This window comes from Manihot esculenta, chromosome 1 (genome assembly GCF_001659605.2).
Source record: "Manihot esculenta cultivar AM560-2 chromosome 1, M.esculenta_v8, whole genome shotgun sequence".
NCBI lineage: Eukaryota > Viridiplantae > Streptophyta > Magnoliopsida > Malpighiales > Euphorbiaceae > Manihot > Manihot esculenta.
The window spans coordinates 3,650,964-3,671,130 of NC_035161.2; the positions used below are offsets into that span (position 1 = coordinate 3,650,964).

The 20,167-nt window shown below is 32.2% G+C and overlaps 2 protein-coding genes and 1 long non-coding RNA gene across 5 annotated transcripts; all 3 read left to right on the forward strand.

Annotated features, from left to right (window-relative positions):
• Window positions 1-2,220: 2,220 nt before the first annotated feature.
• Window positions 2,221-4,255, forward strand: LOC110619616 (NAC domain-containing protein 100). The gene is made up of 3 exons (XM_021763131.2): window positions 2,221-2,483; window positions 2,822-3,087; window positions 3,268-4,255. The coding sequence occupies exons 1-3, from the start codon at window positions 2,330-2,332 to the stop codon at window positions 3,844-3,846; spliced, it is 999 nt and encodes a 332-aa protein (XP_021618823.1). The 5' UTR covers window positions 2,221-2,329; the 3' UTR covers window positions 3,847-4,255.
• A 1,644-nt stretch (window positions 4,256-5,899) lies between these two features.
• On the forward strand, window positions 5,900-8,823 carry LOC110628405. 2 transcript variants are annotated; one of them, XR_002490050.2, is made up of 3 exons: window positions 5,900-7,007; window positions 7,105-7,759; window positions 7,833-8,823. It is a non-coding gene; the product is annotated as an uncharacterized LOC110628405 (long non-coding RNA). The 2 variants fall into 2 exon arrangements; XR_006348579.1 differs by having other exon boundaries at window positions 5,900-7,225; window positions 7,309-7,759; window positions 7,833-8,822.
• A 2,547-nt stretch (window positions 8,824-11,370) lies between these two features.
• Window positions 11,371-19,165, forward strand: LOC110626635 (cleavage stimulating factor 64). Of its 2 annotated transcripts, XM_021772676.2 has the most exons (8): window positions 11,371-11,556; window positions 11,690-11,767; window positions 16,916-16,954; window positions 17,372-17,947; window positions 18,030-18,116; window positions 18,472-18,654; window positions 18,774-18,904; window positions 18,987-19,165. In XM_021772676.2, exons 1-7 carry the CDS (start codon window positions 11,464-11,466, stop codon window positions 18,897-18,899), a joined length of 1,182 nt encoding a protein of 393 aa, XP_021628368.1. In that variant the 5' UTR covers window positions 11,371-11,463; the 3' UTR covers window positions 18,900-18,904; window positions 18,987-19,165. The 2 variants fall into 2 exon arrangements, with proteins under 2 accessions (XP_021628368.1, XP_021628364.1); XM_021772672.2 differs by having other exon boundaries at window positions 18,774-19,165.
• The last annotated feature ends 1,002 nt before the right edge of the window (window positions 19,166-20,167 follow it).

The following is a 20,167-nucleotide window of genomic DNA, read 5'->3' on the forward strand; positions in this document are numbered from 1 at the left end:
GAAGCAAGTACATAGAAGTTCTAGTTAGGATTGAAATTAATGGAGGGTTATTAAGAAAGACAAATGAAAATAAACAAAAATGCTTACCAAAGAGACACGGTCGTGTGGGTTGGTGACCATTTTAACAACTCCTAGTATTCTTTTTGTCTACTTATATTAAAATAAACAACAGGACAATTGGAGCACCCGTGTAAGATCTCGCAGTCTCATTTTTCTAAATATTCTATTTTTTCCAATGCTTATTGGCTTTATACTTTAACATAATAAAACTTTATTTTTATTTTATTCATAAATAAATATTTTACCGTCGAATTCTTTTAACAGTATTCAATTTAAATTATAAAAGTTGATCAAATCAAATTAATTTAAAAATTAGTTCAATTTTTTATTTATTTTTATTCAGTTCAAATTTTAATTTTAAAAATTTTAATTATTTTGATTCGATTTAATTTTAGTAAAAAAATGAAAAAAAATTAACTGAATCAATTAGTGATAATAGTATATTATTTTTAATAATATAAATATATTATATTATATTAAAATTAAAATATTTTAATTAAATTTTATAATATTAAAAATAAAAATATAAAAAATAAAAAAATTATTAAAAATTAAAATCGATAAAATCGAATGAAAAGAAATTGAATTAGATAAATTAAATTTAATTTCTCACTAAAATCGATTCAGTTTGATTTTTATAAATATTAAAATTTTAATTTTTAATTTATTCAGTCTATTTAATTCTAAATCGAACTGATTAAACGATTAAAGAAATTTTTCAATATTATACATTAAAATATTTATTTTTCGTGCTTCTACATATGGGATATGAGTATATTAATTTAAATGTTTATTTAATTAGTATTACCTATCACTGTCGCTGAATATTAATTAAAATTATAAATGATTTAGTGAAAAAACCAATGACAAAGTCGCATATACAGTGATGTGAAATGAAAGAAAAAGAGATGATGTAAGTAGGAAACAAGTGTCAATCAAATATTGGTGAAAATAGTAGTGAAGGCCTGAAATAGGGTTTGGTGGGTAGAAATGGGTGAAGGTTGTTGGGCTGGAGGATCATAGAAGAAAACCGACATTTCATATGCAAACAAGATTCTAACCCTCGTGCAGGAAATTTTTTCACTCCTTCACCGTTAAATTAATTTAATTAATTAATTAAAGATTACATGACTGAGTCTTACATTTCTGCTGTTTATTAGGACGAAGAATATTTGGATTATATAGAAAAAATTGATAATTGAATTAATTTAAAATTTTAATTTAAATTTTAATTTATTTATATTTTACTCTCACTGTTAAATTAATTTAATTAATTAATTAATTAAAGTTACATAATCGAATTTTTTACTTTTACTTATTAGAGTATGATCAGTTTAAATAAAAAAAATTGATCGAACTGAATTAATTTAAAATTTTAATTTAATTTTTTATTTATTTTTATTTGGTTTGATTTTTAATTTCAAAAATTTCAATTATTTTGATTCAGTTTGATTTTGATAAAAAAATTATAAAAATTAAATCGAACCGATTAGTGATAATAATATATTATTTTTAATAATATAAAGAGATTAGATCATATTAAAGTTAAAATATTCTAATTAAATTTTAAAATATTAAAAATAAAGTATAAAAAATAAAAAAAATTATTAAAAATTTAAATTAATCAAATTGAATTCAATCGAATCAGACCAGTTAAATTCGATTTGATTTTTGATTAAAATCAGTTCGGTTCTATTTTTATAAATACTAAAATTTTAATTTTCAATTTATTCGATTTGATTTAATTTTAAATCAAACCGACTGAATGTTCACCACTACTGCTTAATAATTGTAAGTGAATATTTCTCAATAAATAAATTAAAAATTCAAATTCGAAATTTACATATTTTTTTCGCCTTAAAATTTGAAAAATAAAAAAAATTAATCAGACTAAATCAATAGACTAACTTAATATTTTTTTAAAAAGTAAAATTTATTTTATTAAATAATTTCGTATTCCAATGTAAAAAATATTTTTTAAAGATGGAATCTTAATGTATATTTCTTTTGGCTCTTGTAGTCAATGGGTGATTTTTGTATATAGTGATGGGTTTTTGGTAAAATTAAGAGTTCATGAACCATCTTTGTCAAAGTGTTAGCTGTAATTATCAAGATAAAAAAGGAGGACTAGTTAGCTAGCCATGGCTGCTTCTTCTTGAAGGTTGATTTTACAGGGAAGAAGCCACAGCCTTAATATAACTCTTTCTTGCTGATGCCATTAGGGCTTCATATACTGCTTTCAGTGATCAGTTGTTGAATCTTGAAAAATATGGAGGAAAATCTTCCTCCAGGGTTCAGATTCCATCCAACAGATGAAGAGCTCATTACGTTTTATCTTACACCAAAGGTTTCTGATGTTAGTTTCACGTCTAAAGCTATTGTCGATGCTGATCTCAATAAGTGTGAACCATGGGATCTCCCAGGTACCTTCTTCTTCTTCTTCTTCTTCTTCTTCGTCTTCTTCATTTTTCTCTTATTTTGCATGTGGATGCAGTTTGAATGCTTTCTATATGTTCTGATCTCTATCTACTTACATTCTTTGCCTCTGCAATACCATAAGCATGTTGTCCATGTTGAGAGTCTGAGTTAATTACTCTTCTTTCCTTCTTTTTTCTCTACAAAACCTAAAATTCGAATTCGAGATTTGACTTGAGATTTAAACGTAAAACTTGATAATTCGGTAGATGACTTCAGCATTATTAAATTAATAAAATTCTTTAGACCTGATAACATATTTAGGTTAATTTAAAATGTGGTGCAGGCAAAGCATCCATGGGGGAGAAAGAATGGTATTTTTTCAGCTTGAGAGATAGAAAATACCCAACAGGACTTCGAACAAATAGAGCAACAGAAGCAGGGTATTGGAAAACCACAGGAAAGGATAAGGAAATATTTCGTGGTGCAATACTGGTGGGTATGAAAAAAACCCTAGTTTTCTACCAGGGTAGAGCTCCAAGGGGTCAGAAAACTAATTGGGTTATGCATGAATACAGGCTCCAAAATAAGCATCCTTTCAAGCCCACTAAGGTATATTATTTGTACTAAGTTAATACGCATTATCTTCTTTTCCTCTTATAATTTTTATTTATTAAAAATTTATAAATAATAAAAAATTTATATTAATATAAAAAATTAAAATAAAAAGTATAGAAATAAGACTAGTATATATTCTCTGATTTTTCTTGGATTGAAATTAAATTCTTGCAGGAGGAATGGGTGGTTTGCAGGGTATTCCAAAAGAGCTCAGAAGCAACAAAAAACCCACAGCAGACAGAATCCTCGCAGCAATCTCTAGAGTCTCCATGTGATACAAACTCCATAGTCAATGAGTTTGGAGATATTGAGTTACCAAACATAAACAACATTGTAAACTCATCAAATGGTTTCAACACTTTCCTGACACAAAGTAGTTGCAACAACGAAACCAACGTAAATATGAACATGAACCTTCATAATTGGGCTGCAACAAGAGAACAACAACCTTCACTTTCATGGCCTTCAAGCTTGCTAAGCTCAAATCTTACTATGAATGCCTTGCTTCTCAAGGCATTACAGATGAGAAACTATCATCAAAGAGAAGCTGCTGCTGCTGCTGCTGCTGCTGTTGCTCCAAGTAGTAGTGATCATTATTCATTTCTGACACAAGGGAGTATTATTTCTCAGTTTGGAGCTGATTTAAGTTCAAATTTCCATGGCTGTTCTTCTTCTTCTTCCTCTAAGGTTTTAGAAACGCTACCTCAACCTTTACAGCAGGAGCAACCATTCAATTTGGACTCCATTTGGTGAAAGCTGTAAAGTTGAAAAACTAACTTCATTTCTGTACTTAGTCATCTTCAACCAAAGCTGAAAATGTTAAAGGGTATCACATGGGAAAATTCGTGGATCCCTAGTTCAAAATGACGGTGGAATCCATATGAAATTTCATGTGTTTATACTATGGATCATGTAGATTCGGTCTATCCATGTTTTCCCCTCGTGACACGTTAGTAATGGAGCCACCACCAACAGCTCATGCATGCATCACACAAGAATAATGATTAATGGTTGGTGTAATTTAGATGTAAACATTGGAGAACTTTCAAAAAATGAAAATTGTGGTTATGTTTCTTTATATTCAAGTGTTAAGTTGATTATCAATGTGAAGTAGCTAGCTATAGGGTAATTTGTTCTTTAATTAATAATTGTTATGTTCATATCCTTACTATACATGAATTTAGAAACGAATGATCTCAAAAAATCGATATGATAATTTTTAATTAGATTTGATTCAATGAGTTGGACGATTCGATCATTATAAATTAAATAAATATTTACTTAAAATATTTTATTTATTAGTAAATTAATTCGGTATAAATATAATTTAATATTAATATGATGAGATATATTATACTTACCTATAGCATTATTATTATTATTATTGAAACAATATTATTGAGCTTTTTAAAATATGGCAAATAAGAAATTATTATTATGATGTATATGCAGTGGAAGAAGTTGAGAATATAAGGTGAATACTTATTAAATTTATTTTTAGGAGAATAATTTAAATTAGAGTTAAAATATTAATTATGTATTAAGTAAATTCAAAATAAGTTGAAAAACTGAAAACCAAATATATATATAAGTAGTTATCTAATTTGAAAACACAAATCTCTTTTACTATCTAAATGATAAGCTTAATTCAAACATTGTATTCGTTTTACCACCACCTTAGCAAATAGGGATGCATTTAGAAATAAGCAGTTTTTGATTTAAATAAAAAATATGAAATGCTGCACTTTAGTGTTTTATATATACAAATGCTTTCTTAATCAAAAGCTTTCATCTCCAATTTCTCTTTCACCCAGGCCTCGTAAACCAAAAGTCCCGGCCTTAAGTTGCCTCAATGCCTCCATTGTCTTCTTCTTTTTTGATGTTTCTATCTCCATCTTCTTCTTCCTCCTCTTTTTCTTCCTCTTAATCACAAATTCACTATTTTTAATTCATATGAATCATACAAAAAGATGTTTTAAATCTCTAGTCACAAATTAGCAAACCAAATTGCAGAAGTGAATTCATCAATGTTTCTAGATCTAAGAGTGTTTTTAGATCCATTTCCAGGTTTATGCATCGGCATCGCTTCTCATCAATCGCACTCATTAGTCATTATTATTATTAAATTTGTTCATGTGTGCCTATTGTGGATTTGAGTATTGAAATGGAATGTTGCTAGAAATAGTTATTGTGAGCTTCTATTTAGATTTTATTGATTTGGAATTATAAATTTGATTGGATTTTGATATGCCTGAGATTCGGTAAGATAATGGGATGGTGACACGTAAGTAAAGATTTGATTCACAAAGAAGTTAATGACTCGTAATAGGGCAGAAAGGTTAAAGATTTGATTCACAAAGAAGTTAATGACTCTTAATAGGGCAGAAAGGTTTCTAGTTCATGGAGGTTAAGGTTTTGAAGAGAGACTGTGTATTTTTTTGTATTAGTAGTGGCTAAAAAATCTGCCCCAAAGGTGATTGGTCCGGGGGTATTTATACCCTAGTTATACTAGGACGTTATGGCAGCTGTCCCTTCGGATTGGACAGTGACATGCCGTGGCAAGTATGTCAGGTGGCTCATTAATGGTGTGCGGCTAATAAATACTGAGCCGCTTGACCCATACTCTATTCATCATGTGCGTCATTTCTGTTAGCCCTACAACATGTATAATTATGGCTCTAGTGAGGTCCAAGACACTTTAAAAAGGTCGGACTACTTGCTTCGAGCATTCGTAAGGCCAACTTGCTTACTCCAGGTATAGATAACCTCCTACTGTCTGATAAGACCGGATGGCCTGGCCTGGTGTGCAAGACTCTCCTGTTTCTCCTATACACGTGTCATAATCTCAACAGGATTTATTCTTATTATGTTATCAGATGTCCTTTCACTTCTCTGATGGTTATTTATGACGGTTGGAGAAACGAATCGTATCCAGGACTTTATAGCCAGATGTGTCCCTGTTAATTTCTTTTCGAGTTACGAGGAGTGGTCCTAAGTATACATGACACACGCGCACGTCCTTCCAGACGCGTCTTGATGGCTGCTGTTGTTTGGATTACTAAAGCGCGATTCTTTGAATGCCCATAAATGTTTTATTTTGAGTATAAAAATAGGTTTTTATCTCCACTTTCTTACTTTCACAGCCTTCACTGTTCTTGCTCTATCTATTTGCTATTCTTAGAGTCCCTCTCGCTTTTTTCTTCCTTTGTTCAGCTTTCTAAGTTTTAGGTACGCATCTCTCTTCTAATGACTCCTCTATCGTTCCCCCGAATTGAAAAGATCATTTCTAGGGTAATCCCATCTCTCTTCAGGAAGCTTTCCATCGATCCTTCCTTTCTATGGAGACTCACTATATTTTAGCTCTGAATCCAAACGAACGAATTGCCCTGTTCTCCTTGCCTTCTCTCCCTGGTCCAGTGGACGCCCAATTTGAGAGGAGGCTCATTTTCTATTTGAAACAAATTGATTATGGCATTTCTTTCCCTTTTTCTAGGTTTGTCCACTTTGTTTTTAGATTTTACTAAGTCACCACTTGGATGTTGACTTCGAATTCCATTTTGTTCATGATTGCCTTTGAGGCAATGTATTGAGGTTGGGTTTTACTCCTTCCTTGAGCTTGTTTAGGGTATTTTTCAAGATTTTAAAGGCTAATAATAGATTCCTGAGTTTCTGTGGCAGAAATAGCCATTTTTACCAGCCATAAGAACTCTTTTAAGTATTGGATAGATAGTGTCACCATAATTGGAGCCAAAAGAAACTTTGATTGGGGCTTAGAGTTAGGATGGGGGACTATTGATACTTTTTGTAGCGTCTTTCCTTTTCTCTCTGAGTGAAAGCAGTTGTACTTTATCGGATCTCCTTCTTTTCTTTCAAATATGACATTTTCAAGTGTTTGGATATTCGACCGTGGGAAGGTTGTAATGCTGCCAATATTTAACTATTCTTTTGTTGTTGCTTCTTTGTTAGCTTTGCTTATTTTATGTTTTTATTTATTTTTGGTACTTTTTGCAGCTTCCATAGTCCCCATAGAGGATATTTCGACTCCCCATAATTTTTTCCTCAATCGTGATATTGTCCGGCATGCTGTTGAGGCTTTCAAGACCTAGAAAACCATGGGCCTGTGTCAACTCAGGTTGTACCTCCCTTGTCTTCCACTAGGTTCAGTATGGAATTGGCTCTAGTCAGCTTCGATTAAACTGAGATTGTGTTTGACAGGTCTTCTCCTGCTGAGGAGGTTGGTGGAGGCTTGAAGCTAAAAATTATCGCCTGCCTTAGGAGACGACCGCTACTGCTTCAGGGATGATAGGAAAGAAAAAGAGGCTAGTGAAGGAATCCGAGCTGGTCTCTTCTCAGAAGAGGACTTCATCTTCCTCTCTTTCAAGAAAACCCTCCTCGGTTAAAGTGAGCAAGGGCAAAGGCAAGGAGGGCCAGTCTCAAGAGGCTTTCCAATGAGTCAAGGCTGTCTTTCTAACTGAGCCTTGATTCTACTCCTACCTCAATTGCTGAGCTGCTGAGCAATCACGTCTTCGGGCTATCCCCTGATTTGACTGATCATCGGATGGTGAGAAAAATTTGCAGGGTGATTGAGTCCACCGATCAGTCAAACTCATTCACTATTCGGATGGAGGAGGACCTTTTTGGAGCTTCTAAGAGACAAGTTCTTATTGTAAGTTTCTTTACTCTTTCTTTTGCCTTTAGGTTTTTTGGTCGTTTTCTAATTTGTTTGCTTATTTTTGTAGCTTTTGGGAGCTCTATTAGAGCTTGAGAATAAAAGAGTCGGTGCTCGGTAAGCTACCTTCCAAGATATTGAAAAAGCTAAAGGAGAGGAAACTGCTCGAGTAATTACTACACTAAAGAGCTAATACGAGGGGGAGATGAACCGGCTGGAAGGGCTTCTTCAAGATAACTAGGCCGAGGGTGAGAAGATTGCTCTCCTGGAACTGCAAATTGCTGAGGAGAGATCTGCTACAAAAGCTAAGCTTGCTCAAGAGAATGCTTCTGCGGATCAGAGGGAAAGAAGTCTTTCAGCCCGGTCTGCCCAGCTTGAGGGGGAGATGACATAGTTATCCGGGAATTGGGGGAGGTCAAGTTGGAGTTGAGTAATGTTCGAGGGAGCTCGAGTGCTTCTGAAGCTATGAAGAGACAACTTGAGAGCGAGGTCCACGATCTTTCTGCATGATGCAATGACTATGAAAAGAAGATCGTTTGGAGTCAGGTCAACAAATATCTTAAGTTAGATGAGTTTAATGGCAAGGTCTTTGAATATTCCATCCACTTTTATGCGATGGGCTTCAACGATGACCTCCTAAAAGCTTGCGAGTCTCCGGCTGCTCCTCTTAGCACTCTCCGGGCTGTACAGTATGACTCCAGTGGCGAAAAAGTGCAATACAACCTTGATGAGCGCGCTCTTTCCAAAGTGTGTCCTCCTCCCAAAGGGGCGTTGGCTGGCTTGGCATTGAGTTCGATCAAGACACCGATCAGATTGGTGAAAGTCCACTTGCGCTTGAGGCTGTAAATGCCACTACGGATTCTCCTTTGGCAAGTGATGTTATAGCAGCTCCGACCGTCGCAATTGTTAATGTTTTAGAGAAAACTTTCGAAGTTGAGTCCAACCTGACCGGAGACGTTATCTCTTCTGAGGAGAATTGAAGACCTTTCTCTTTTTCAATAATTTCTATTTGTAAATATATAACAGGCTAGTATTTAATTTCTATTTGTAAATATGTAATAGTGTTTTGCTTTTATATTTTTGATTTTTTGTAATATGTACTTTCATTTTTAATGAAACATTTCTTCCTTTATTTGCAATTTGATGCTTGATATTTTTATTTTTCAGTTAAATTTTTTTTTTAAGTCAGATTTAACTCGGCTCTCATTTATGTAAAATCTTAATATTTCATTAAGTAATTTTATGATTTGTTTTAGTCCTAATGGTCTACCATCATAACTATACTTTAAAATTTTTTATAAATGAAAGAAATAATAAATAAATTACTCATTAAAGATCACGTTGAAAATTGCTGTAAGTTATTTTTTATAAACGAAAAAAATAATAAATAAATTACTCATTAAAGATCACGTTGAAAATTGCTGTAAGTTATTGTTTGAAATTTTCAAAAATCATAATGCACTTGCCTTTTTATGTCGTATTGTTAATTTATGCTCTTTTTAAATTTTTTATTTTTTTTGGATGGGTCAATTCGATTTTAATTTTAAAAAATTAATTATTTCAATTTGATCAGAAAAATCGATAAAATTAAATTGAATTAATTAAAATCAAGTCTATTTTAATCGAATCGAATTAAACTGAATCAGACTAATTTAATTTAAATTAATTTCTATTTAAAATCAATTCAATTTTTATAACTGTTAAAAATTTGAACTCGAACTGATCAAATATTTACATTTTTTATCACAAAAATTAATAGATAAAAATAATAGAAACTGCCAATAAAAGCTAACCAAAATTGTTGCATGTCAAATTGACTCTGTAGTTTTTAATGTGTTGGATGTGATAATCAATTAAATAAAATATGCTTAGAAATAATTGTTTACCATACTAATCTCAAATGATAAAGAACTAAGAAAAATCAGAAAACCTAATAAAATTTTTTATATATCTTTTTTATTAAAAATAAAAAATTTAAATGTTAAATCTAAAATACTTTAAAATTTAAGTACATACCTTTACAATCGCACTAAACTCGTAAGCCTCTTTGTTTTTATTCCACGACAACACTTTTAATATTTAATTTTATCAAAATTTATTGAAAGTAAATTTAAATAATATATAATTAAATTTTATTAAATAAAATTCAAATAATTCATAGCAGGTAGATTTATTTATAATTGGTCTATCAGATTAAAAAATTTTAAAAATTATAAATTTTCATATTTATATCCTAAATTTAAAATTTAATAATAAAATTATTTTTTTATATTTATTTAGATTTTAACTATTAATTTTAATTAATTTTTTTAATTTAAATATCTACATTAATTTATATTATATTTTGAATTTTAAATAATAAAGTAAAATCTTTCAATTTCTCATAATTTTTCATAATTGTGTAATTTACATTAATTCATAATTATATTTAAAATTTTAATTTTTAATAATAAAATAAAATCTTTCCTTCATAATTTTTCATAATTATAATTAAAAGAATTAAATTAAATTTAAAAAAATTAACAGTGAATTATAATATAATTTATAAAGTATTATATTAATAAAATATATAGTCAATTTATTTTATATTAAAAATAAATTTATTTTATATTTATTATATACAATATTAAATATATTATATTAAATATATATTTATTACAAATAAATTTTTATTATATAAAATATCACAACTCAACATTATATATTATAGGCATATTTTTAATATATAAAAAAATTATATTTTATATAATAATATTAAATAAAATAAAATATTATATATTTAAGTTTTTATTTGTTTGACGAAAAATATTTTTTAAGAAAATGTATTTTATATTTTCTAATTTTTAGATACTAAAATAATTAAGTAATGAAAAATATTTTTTTAATTAAAAAAAGCTTAAATTGTTTATTAAAAATTTTATTAATATAATTTTATATAAATTTATTAATGTATTTTATTTTTAAATTAAAATTAAATAATAAAAAATAATTTATTTTGTTAAATATTTTTACATATAAATTATTTTTTGCAAATAAAATAGAGTCTAAATCTATAAAGTTTTTTACCTTTTAAATTTTTATTAATATACTATATATATAAAAGTTAAATGAGAAATAAATAATAAAAAAGATATTATTAAAATAAAAATATGTGTTTTAAAATTATTATATTAGTTAAACAAAATTTTAAGAATTATATTATAATTTATTATTAATTTTTCTATATTTAATTTAATTCTCTTCACTATAGTTTATTATTTAAAATTAAAATTTTAAATATAAATGTAAATCGTAAACATAATTTTTTTATTTAATAAGTCTTAAAAATAATAATTTATATAATTAAAAAAGTTTAATTAAAATTAAGGTGAATGTGAAAAAATTAAATTTATTTTTCCAAATTATAAACTTAAAATATAAATATAAAAAATAGTAAAATTTGAAATTTTTTTGGTCTTATAAGCTTTTATAATCCTATTCATTTTTAAACTGGGATTAACAAATTCCAATTAGTTTCTCATATTTGTTCCGTTAAAAAAAAAGTAAAAATATAATAAAAAGTAAATTAGAAGCTGGGCTGGGCCTCATCTTCCAACCGCTTGGCAATCAACCTACTCCGCGGTTTCGCTCTCTCTCTCTCTCTCTCTCTCTCTCTCTCTCTCTCGCTCGCTCGCTCGCTGTGTGTTTGTGTGTGTGAAGCAATGGCGTCAAAGCCAATTCCCGGCGATGGATTAACGGAGAATCTCGCCGGTATGACGAAGAACCAGCTCTATGACATTATGTCTCAGATGAAGGTACATGCTCTCTTTATTCTTTTTCTTCCTACAATCTTCTTATCATGCAAACAACAATTTCTTCTTTCAAACCACTCGAAATGTAACTTATTCATGTCTGTTTTTGTGTATTTTCTTTTTAATCTTCATGCAGACATTAATTGAGCAGAACAAGCAACAAGCAAGAGAGATCCTCATCCAGAATCCACTCTTGACGAAGGCCCTTTTCCAGGTTTCTGCTTTTGATCTCTCTTTGTTTATTTTCTCAAATGTCACAGCCTGTTGTCGTTGTATATTTACAAATAAAGAAATTTTGATCCTTTTTGGGTGATATTATTAGTTTCTTTCTGCATTTGAGCTTTCTATTGTGTGAATTTCTATGTTTTTGTTGCTGTGATAATATTATGCAGAATTAGGGTTTTGCTCGAGATTTCCCCCATTCAACGATAATAGATGAAATTATGCTTTCGATGGGATTATACTAGATAGACAGGTGTTTGAGCCCTTAGCCCCTTAGTCAATCCTTTCCTTTCGGTAGAGGAAAAATGAAAAAGGATGATGGAACTGGTTACCTTGCTTGAATTAGTTGGATTGACTAAAATTAAATCACTAGAGACGATCAGAGGACTATTCACAATAGCGAAGTTACATCTTAAATTTGCAGAGTAACTAAGTTTTAATTTGCAGAAAGATCACAACGTTTTCAAAAAGGTCACAAAATTGCTGGAGATCTGCTGGCGGCAGTATGAAAAGCTATTTTCCTAAATTACAGAAATGGCAATTCTAGGCTAAAGGTTCAACTCCCCCCAACCCATCCACCCCACCCCACTCCACTCTGTCTCTCCACCCTCTGAATTAGGATGATATTTTCAGCAAGATGCAACTTGAATTGAGCAGAAAATACCTAACTGACTTTATTGAATTGAAAATTGAATTATTTTGACTTAATAAATTGAATAAATTGAAGTTTGATTGTCATACTAAAATTCAATTATAAGTTTGACCGTGTGGGAAATCAACCCATTTTACTAATATTTTATTACTCTATTTATATCTCACAAGATGGAAAAAAGGGAAACAGTGATTGTTCGAGATATTACTAAGGTATCACAGGACTAGTTTGGCTTTATAGGAATTATGTACTGGAAGAAAATATAATCTCCACTTTGTATTCATTGACTTAGAAAGACATATGATAGAGTTCTAAAAAAAGTTATTTGATGGAAGTGTCAACCTCAAGTATATAAATGTTATTAAGAACATGTATGAGAGGACCGTTATAAGTGTATAGACAGTGGGAGAGGACATGAGTGGGTTTCCCGTAATAGTGAGTTTTACATCATAAAATGACTTTGAGTTTGTACCTATTTACTTTAGGGACGTTATTAAGGTATTGGAGAACTAGTATGACTTTATAGAAAATACATATGGGAAGGAAAAATAATCTCCACAATACATAGTATTTATTGACTAAGTAGTTATAATGGCATATGATAAAGTACTAAGAAAAGTCCTCTGGTGAGTCTTTGAGAATAGAACAATAAATCTCAAGCATATAAATGTTATTAAGAACATTGGGAGAGGATATGGACGAGTTTCTCCTAGCAATTGGTTTATATTAGAGATTGAAATTGAGTTAGTACTTAACTTATGAATGAGAATGAGCTAGGCATTCATATTCAAGATGATATCTCATGCTGGATATTATTTGCAGATGCTATTGTCTTAGTAGATGAAACTAGTGAAGGAGTTAATTAGAAGTGAAGTGGTGGAAGAGGGCTCTTGAGAATAAGGGTTAAATCTAAGTAGAACTAAGACAGAATGCAAGTGCAAGGTTGGCTTCCACAGAAGAATGGAGGTGAGGTTTCTCTAGATGAAGTTTTGGTGCCTTAATGCAATTACTGCAAGTATTTAGCTTCTATCATATAAAAAGATTGGAGCTTTAGTTGAAAATATAACTCGTAGGATTAATACAAGATGAGTGAATGGAGGACTGCAGCAAGTGTATTATGTGGCCAAAGAACCCCTCAAAGTGAAAAGTTGTACAAGACTATAGTTTGTTTAGCTATGTTGTATGAAAGTGAACGGAGGGCATGTAAGGTACAATATACTCATAAGATGAGTATGGTAGAAATGCGGATGTTAAAATCGATGACTGGTAACATAATACTGATTAGAAATGGCCACATTCATCAGAGGTTGCGTGTAGCACATATTTGTGATAAAATAGAGAGGATCATCTAAGATGGTTTGTGTAAATCATCAAAATGCCTTAATACAGGACTGTGGTAAGTTGGTAGGGAAGGGGCTATCTAGGATAATGTGGAGGGAGTGGCATCAAAGGATTATAAATTTTGGACACTGATGTAGATTAGGTATCTACCTTAGCTAAATGGCAAAAGAAGATTCGTATAGCCAAACCCAATTAGTTTCTCTTTAAAATTTAGTAGTTGTTTTTTGATGTTTATTACTCCAATTCTTATGTTCCATAAAGTGCCTCATTAATGAGTCAAATGTAACACAAAAATTCGTTTTAATTATTAGTCTATATAAGCTATGATCAAGTTCATGTGGGAATTTGATCCAGATAAATTGTGGTATGTTGGATTGTGTCACAAGCCTGTTTACAATAAAATCGGTATCCAAGGTTGAAGCTGTTGGTTTTTCTTGATTTTTTCCTTGCCCAATTGTTGTTGTTGTTGTGAACTCAACGTGGGGAGATCTGTTTATTTTATTTTTGATTTTCTAGCACTATATATAAGGAATAGTGTTACTGTTTAACACAATTTTATTGGGATAGGAGTCCTAAGGAATAAGAAAACATAGAGACAAGATAAATCAATCTAATCTTAAAATAAAGGATAAAGCAATTTAATTCTAAAATAAATCAAATATTGGAAAAGAGTCCATAATGTCTTTACCCCTTGGACAAAGAGCTTATCCTCAAGCTCAAAGGTCTATTAAATTAAAACCTTCCAATTGCTTCTTTAGTCACAATGTGCTTTCACTTGGATCACACCAATCGTTGACCTGTAACCAAAATAATATCTTACATTAATGCCTTTAATATAATGTTCATCACAGTTGTAACACAGCCCCTTTGCACGTCTATTCACCATTTTGCCTTTAGTTAATCACTTTATCATAGGGTCCTGAGGGTTATTACTGTGAATAACTGTGGACTCTGCCTGAGTATTAGTGCTTTGGTTTTGGAGTAAAGTGGATGATGAGGGTGCATACTGTTTATTTCCTATCCAAATTGGTGAAAAATTTTCTACAGCTCCATTTTGCATCAAAGTTTGTCTTTTTTGGAAGGTCCTTGCTAAGCTCATGACTGTTGCAAGATTGGGTGGATTTTGAAGTTCCACATCTGTTCTGATCAATTCAGTTAATCCAGCTGTGAATATCTCTACCTATTGTGCTCCTGTGATTGAGTGTACCCTTGCTAACAAAGCTTGAAATTACCTATTGTGCTCCTGTGATTGAGTGTACCCTTGCTAACAAAGCTTGAAATTTGTGTTGATACTCTTCCACGCTGTTGGTTTGTTTCAAGTTGGCCATCTCACCCAAAGAAAGGATTGTTTCTTAGTGGAGATCCAAAGCGCAAATGGTAATAATTTTTAAAAGTCCCCCAAGTTATCTTTAGTTCTTCCTGTTCTAGTTTAAAAATTTATAATTGAGCCTCTCCAATCATATGGAATGTCACGAGTCCCACTTTGTCGGCTCTTGCTCTTCATAAGTAGGGAAGCCCAGCTTACCACAGCATGGTACTACAGTATCTAGCATCAACCCGATCTTCAATTCTCTTTGGAAAGTTTGATTGGCTATTGGTTAATTGCTTAGCTATGGTCTCAAGTGATCTTTAAACCTCTCTTTGTTCCTAACATTGTTGTTGGTAACGTTTCAGTGAGTTTGATATGGGATTCTAACTTTTGCTGTAGATTATTTTGTGTTGAATCCCACATCGGTTGTGGAAAAGGGTAATGTGCCCCTTATATGGGCTATAGGCACTCCTCCCTCTTGAGCTAGCTTTTGGGATGAGTTAGGCCTGGCCCAAATTTAACATGGTATCAGAGTCTCGCCATCCGATGTTGGGCGCCCCATAAACGTGCCACGCACCAGTAAAAATTCTGGGCGTGAGGGGGTGTGTTGAATCCCACGTCGGTTGTGGAAAGGGGGTAATGTGCCCCTTATATGGGCTATAGGCACTCCTCCCTCTTGAGCTAGCTTTTGAGGTGAGTTAGGCTTGACCCAAATTTAACATTTTGATCTCCTATGATGCTAGGCTCTGATACCATTTTGTTATGTCCCCTCTTTTGCTGTAGATCTCCCATGATGCTAGGCTCTGGATACGGATTGCATCACATATCCGTTTACAATAAAATCAGTGTCTAAGGCCAAGGCTCTCAAGAGAGAGTTTAGATCTCAATTAGATGAAATAAATATGCTTATTTTATTTTTGATTTTTTAGCAATACATACTGGGAACAGTGTTATTGTTTAATACAATTTTATTGGGATAGAAATCCTAAGAAATAAGAAAAGAAAAAGATAAGATAAAACAATCTAATCCTAAAATAAATTAAATACTTAACAATCTAATCCTAAAATAAATCAAATACTAAAAAAGAGTCCATAACATGGTACTCGATTGTGATTTGATGTTCTAACATCTTTACTGTAGCTTTTCCCATAATTGTGTGGCCGCTTGATGCTTGAGCACTATAACATTAGTAAATTTTGGTGACCTTTGTGCTGAGTTCATATCTGATGGGAGAAAACTTTGGCAAGGGTTGTTTCATTAGAAAAATGCTAAATTTATTGTACGTTCTCTCTCTTTCTTTTCCTATGGGGGGTTGGAGCTGAGAAGACCAAAGAAATGGAATTATTTTCATTCATTTTTTCCTTTGTAGTGTGGAATGGCTAATCCTTGTATCCAAATTTGTACCAACAGGATATATGCTAGTGTTGGAAATGCCTGTTCTTCCTTAAGACTGTTATGTGGAATAACATGTAATTTCTAGGAACATTATATGCTATTATAATGAGAATTATATATCTTTTAGTTATTTTTCCCTAATAAAAACTGTTAAATTACTTTAGCTTTGTTGTAAATAAATGTGAATGAAACTTGGAAGTCAAAATCATGTTAGTAGTAGCTCTCTAGATGAGCTTGGAACTATGCCTACAGACTAGTTGGCTCATGAGTTCAAGCTAGCTGAGTTCCATAGTTCTCACACCTGGCTGTTTGAACTTGGATTGCTAACCTAACAAATAATTTGAAGCATTAGCTTAGCTTATTTTAAAATCATGTCTTTCAATTCTTTACTTGTCCTTTGATCACTCACTTGATGTTTATTTGTTCTACCTTGTTTCATCAGGCACAAATTATGCTTGGAATGGTGCAGCCTCCTCAAGTGGTATACTTCTTTTTTTTTTTTTTGAAGAAATTTGTTTCTAATGTGCCCCTTAACCTTACACACCCTTCGCTCTTGATCTGGTTTTTGGAGTGAGTTAGGTCTGATTTAAATTTAACATAGTATCAGAGTCTTCTACCGATGTTGGGCTTCCCGTAAATATGTGACGATTTACGGGACGCTCCAGAGAGTGAAGGGGTGAGTTAAATCCCACGTCGGTTTGGGATAGGGTAATGTGCGTTTAGGCACCCCTCTTCCTTGAGTTAGTTTTTGGGTGAGTTAGGCTTGAGTTTGTTTTTGGGTGAATTAGGCTTGAGCTAGTTTTTGGGTGAGTTAGCCCTGACCCAAATTTAACCGTTTCTCTGGCTTTACATTGATGAATTTGTCTATGCTCATATTCTAATTCCAATTTTGCTTTAGATTCCAAATATTCAGCCTGCAGCTCCACAACAACCTCAACAATCATCACAACCAGCTCAGCAGTCAAACATTCAGGCTGCACACTCATTACCTGGACAAATTGTACAGGAACAAACAGTAGCATCACATAACCAACCTCCAATGAGAAAGCAACACCCAAATCAACCTTCGATATCAATGTCTTCTACTTCTGCTCCTCCTTCAAGTCTTCAATCTCAGCCTACACCTTCACACCCTCTACAGACACCTCAGTTACCTAAGGGACATCTGAACCCACAAATGCCCCAAATTTCTGTTCCACAATCCTCTCAACTTCCAAACCTACCTCCACCTCTTCATTCTGCTTCACAGCCACCTCCACTTCACCAACCTCACATGCCCAGTGTCTCTACTCAGTTGCAACAGCCATTACAGACAACTGGAATTCCTCATCTGCCATTGCAGCCACCAATGCCTCTTCAAGGTAGACCACCTTCTGTTCCAAGCTTTCATCATCAGTATGGACCACAAATGGGGCCCAATGTGGGTTTCCAGCATGCTGGTGCTCCTCAACATCCTTCGCAACCCATGTTTCATGTAAGTTGAAGATAGTGGTCAATAATTCATTGTTTAAACGTATGCAATATAGCTTGAATAACTCTACTTCAAAATTTTTCAGTCTGGTAGCAAACCTCAAGGTAGCTTGGGGCCTTCATTTCCACAGGGACAGCCGGCTCTTCCAAGTCAGTTACCATCATTGTATCAGGTATGCTTGTGCTTTAGCTCCTTGATTTCAACTTAAGGGACCATTTTCCATTGCTACATCGCCATCTTATCAGCTGGTCAGGCTTGGTGCATGTGCTGTTGTTGCTTCTAAGTTCTATGTTATTTCTTTGGATAAGTGACACAGTGAGGGTGACTCTCCTCATTCCACTAGCAGGACCCAGAACCTCCTCCTAATAGAGATCCAAGCCTTTATCTCTGGGATATCCCCTTGAGGATGCAGTTTATTGCTTTTATAAACAATTCTGAATAGTTGTCACATGCTGTCATGTTCCCACAATTTTGTAATTGTTGAAATTTGCTACTCCTGTTAATTTTTGAACCTTGATGCTTTTAAGGGTGGAGGTTCGCACTTGGGGGCTGAATTCAATAATCAAATTGGAAATACAATGCAAGTCGATAGAGGACCTTCTTGGATGGCTGGCCCGCCAGAGAGCTCGACAATGACGCTGCTTCCTGGACCGCAGCCAATGGTTCCTGGTCAGATGGGCCCTGGCAATCAGCCCATTCGTGCTCCACCGGTAATTTTTTTTGACACTGAATTCCAAATTTTATTATCTGCCAATCTTTCTAATGGTTCCATTTTTTTTTTATTAATTTTTTTATTTACCAACGGGGTTCTGGTTTGCTTGTGATATAGTTGACTCCTGAGATGGAGAAAGCACTGCTTCAGCAGGTCATGAGCCTCACACCAGAACAGATAAATCTCCTTCCTCCTGAGCAAAGGAATCAAGTGCTTCAGCTGCAGCAAATGCTGCGCCAATGAAACTAGTTGGTCTTTTTTTGCTTCAAAGTTGACATGTTCAGTTCTGCAGCCTCACTTTAATTCATCTCAGTTGGCAATTGAATGCAGGTGAAAAATCAGATAGAATTTGAAACAGGGTATAGAATGCGTTGAGAATTACTTTTGCTACTGCACTGCATCGATTGTCAGCACTTTATGAATTCTATAGTTGAGATTGTCGAGATGGCAGTGGACTTCTTGTGATATTGACTATGATCCTATGCAGTTCCAGTTTTGTGCATTCGTCATTCTGTGTGTAAGCATCTCACAAAAATTTCCCCGAGGTAGTTAGGCCCACAACAAGCAGAGCAATAAAAACTTAAGAAAAAAAAAAGTCAAATTGTTATATAATTTCTGAATTTTACCATTCTAAATACATTTTCCCCTTAGGTAGTTAGGTTAATATATTTAGAGTTAACGGTAAAACATGTACTTTTAATTTTATTTTAATTATATTATATATATTTTTTATTAATTAAAATCTGACCTTTTAAAGTTATAATATAGTATGTAATTACTTGTGCTATTAAAAATTTATCGGAATTTACTTTTATCACTCGTTATCACTTGTTATGCTACATCAACAAATTTCAACGTAGAATTTAAATTGATAAAATCTAAAAATTTAGAATAAAATTATAATAAAATTAAAGATATAGAATTTTTTGATAAATTATTTATTTTATTAATTTTTTTAAATTTACTTTAAATATTAGTATAATTTTAAAAAATATAAATTAATATTATATTTAAGAGTTAAAAGAATAATTAAAAAATATTTTATTATTTTTAATATTTTTGCTGCTGCTATTGAATCAGTTCTTGGGTCATGGTTGGGCCTTTGAGTTTGGGCTTTTCCTGTTTTGCTTAAACTTTTGGACCTGGAGGTCTTGTAATTTGAATATAGTATTTGGGATTGAACTCTTTTCTTTAATGAAATCATCTAACTTTCTGATATAAGGAAAAGAAAAAAAAAGCGACAATTAATTGAAAAATGACAAATAAAAATGGACGGAAAGAGAAACCATTTCTCAGAAATAAATCCACATTATTCACTCCACTTCTCTAGCCATTATTGCCTACTCCCATGAAACTACATCATTTTCAACTTCATAACTTAACCCCCTCTTACTTTTCATCTCATCATCAATTAAGAAAGTATTACTTGTCATCTCATCATCAATTAAGATTATCCTTTCTTAATTTGCTCATCATAAACTATACCTTCTTTGTCATCTTCAAAGAAGTTT

What these genes read in the sequence shown, in the direction of transcription:
- LOC110626635 (XM_021772672.2), top strand. Translation starts at nt 11,464, where the DNA reads ATGGCGTCAAAGCCAATTCCCGGCGATGGATTAACGGAGAATCTCGCC. An exon ending in ACATTATGTCTCAGATGAAG is followed by an intron (nt 11,557 to 11,689) that starts GTACATGCTCTC and finishes ATCTTCATGCAG; the next exon opens with ACATTAATTGAGCAGAACAA. An exon ending in TGACGAAGGCCCTTTTCCAG is followed by an intron (nt 11,768 to 16,915) that starts GTTTCTGCTTTT and finishes TTGTTTCATCAG; the next exon opens with GCACAAATTATGCTTGGAAT.
- LOC110619616 (XM_021763131.2), top strand. Translation starts at nt 2,330, where the DNA reads ATGGAGGAAAATCTTCCTCCAGGGTTCAGATTCCATCCAACAGATGAA. An exon ending in TGAACCATGGGATCTCCCAG is followed by an intron (nt 2,484 to 2,821) that starts GTACCTTCTTCT and finishes AATGTGGTGCAG; the next exon opens with GCAAAGCATCCATGGGGGAG. An exon ending in ATCCTTTCAAGCCCACTAAG is followed by an intron (nt 3,088 to 3,267) that starts GTATATTATTTG and finishes AAATTCTTGCAG; the next exon opens with GAGGAATGGGTGGTTTGCAG.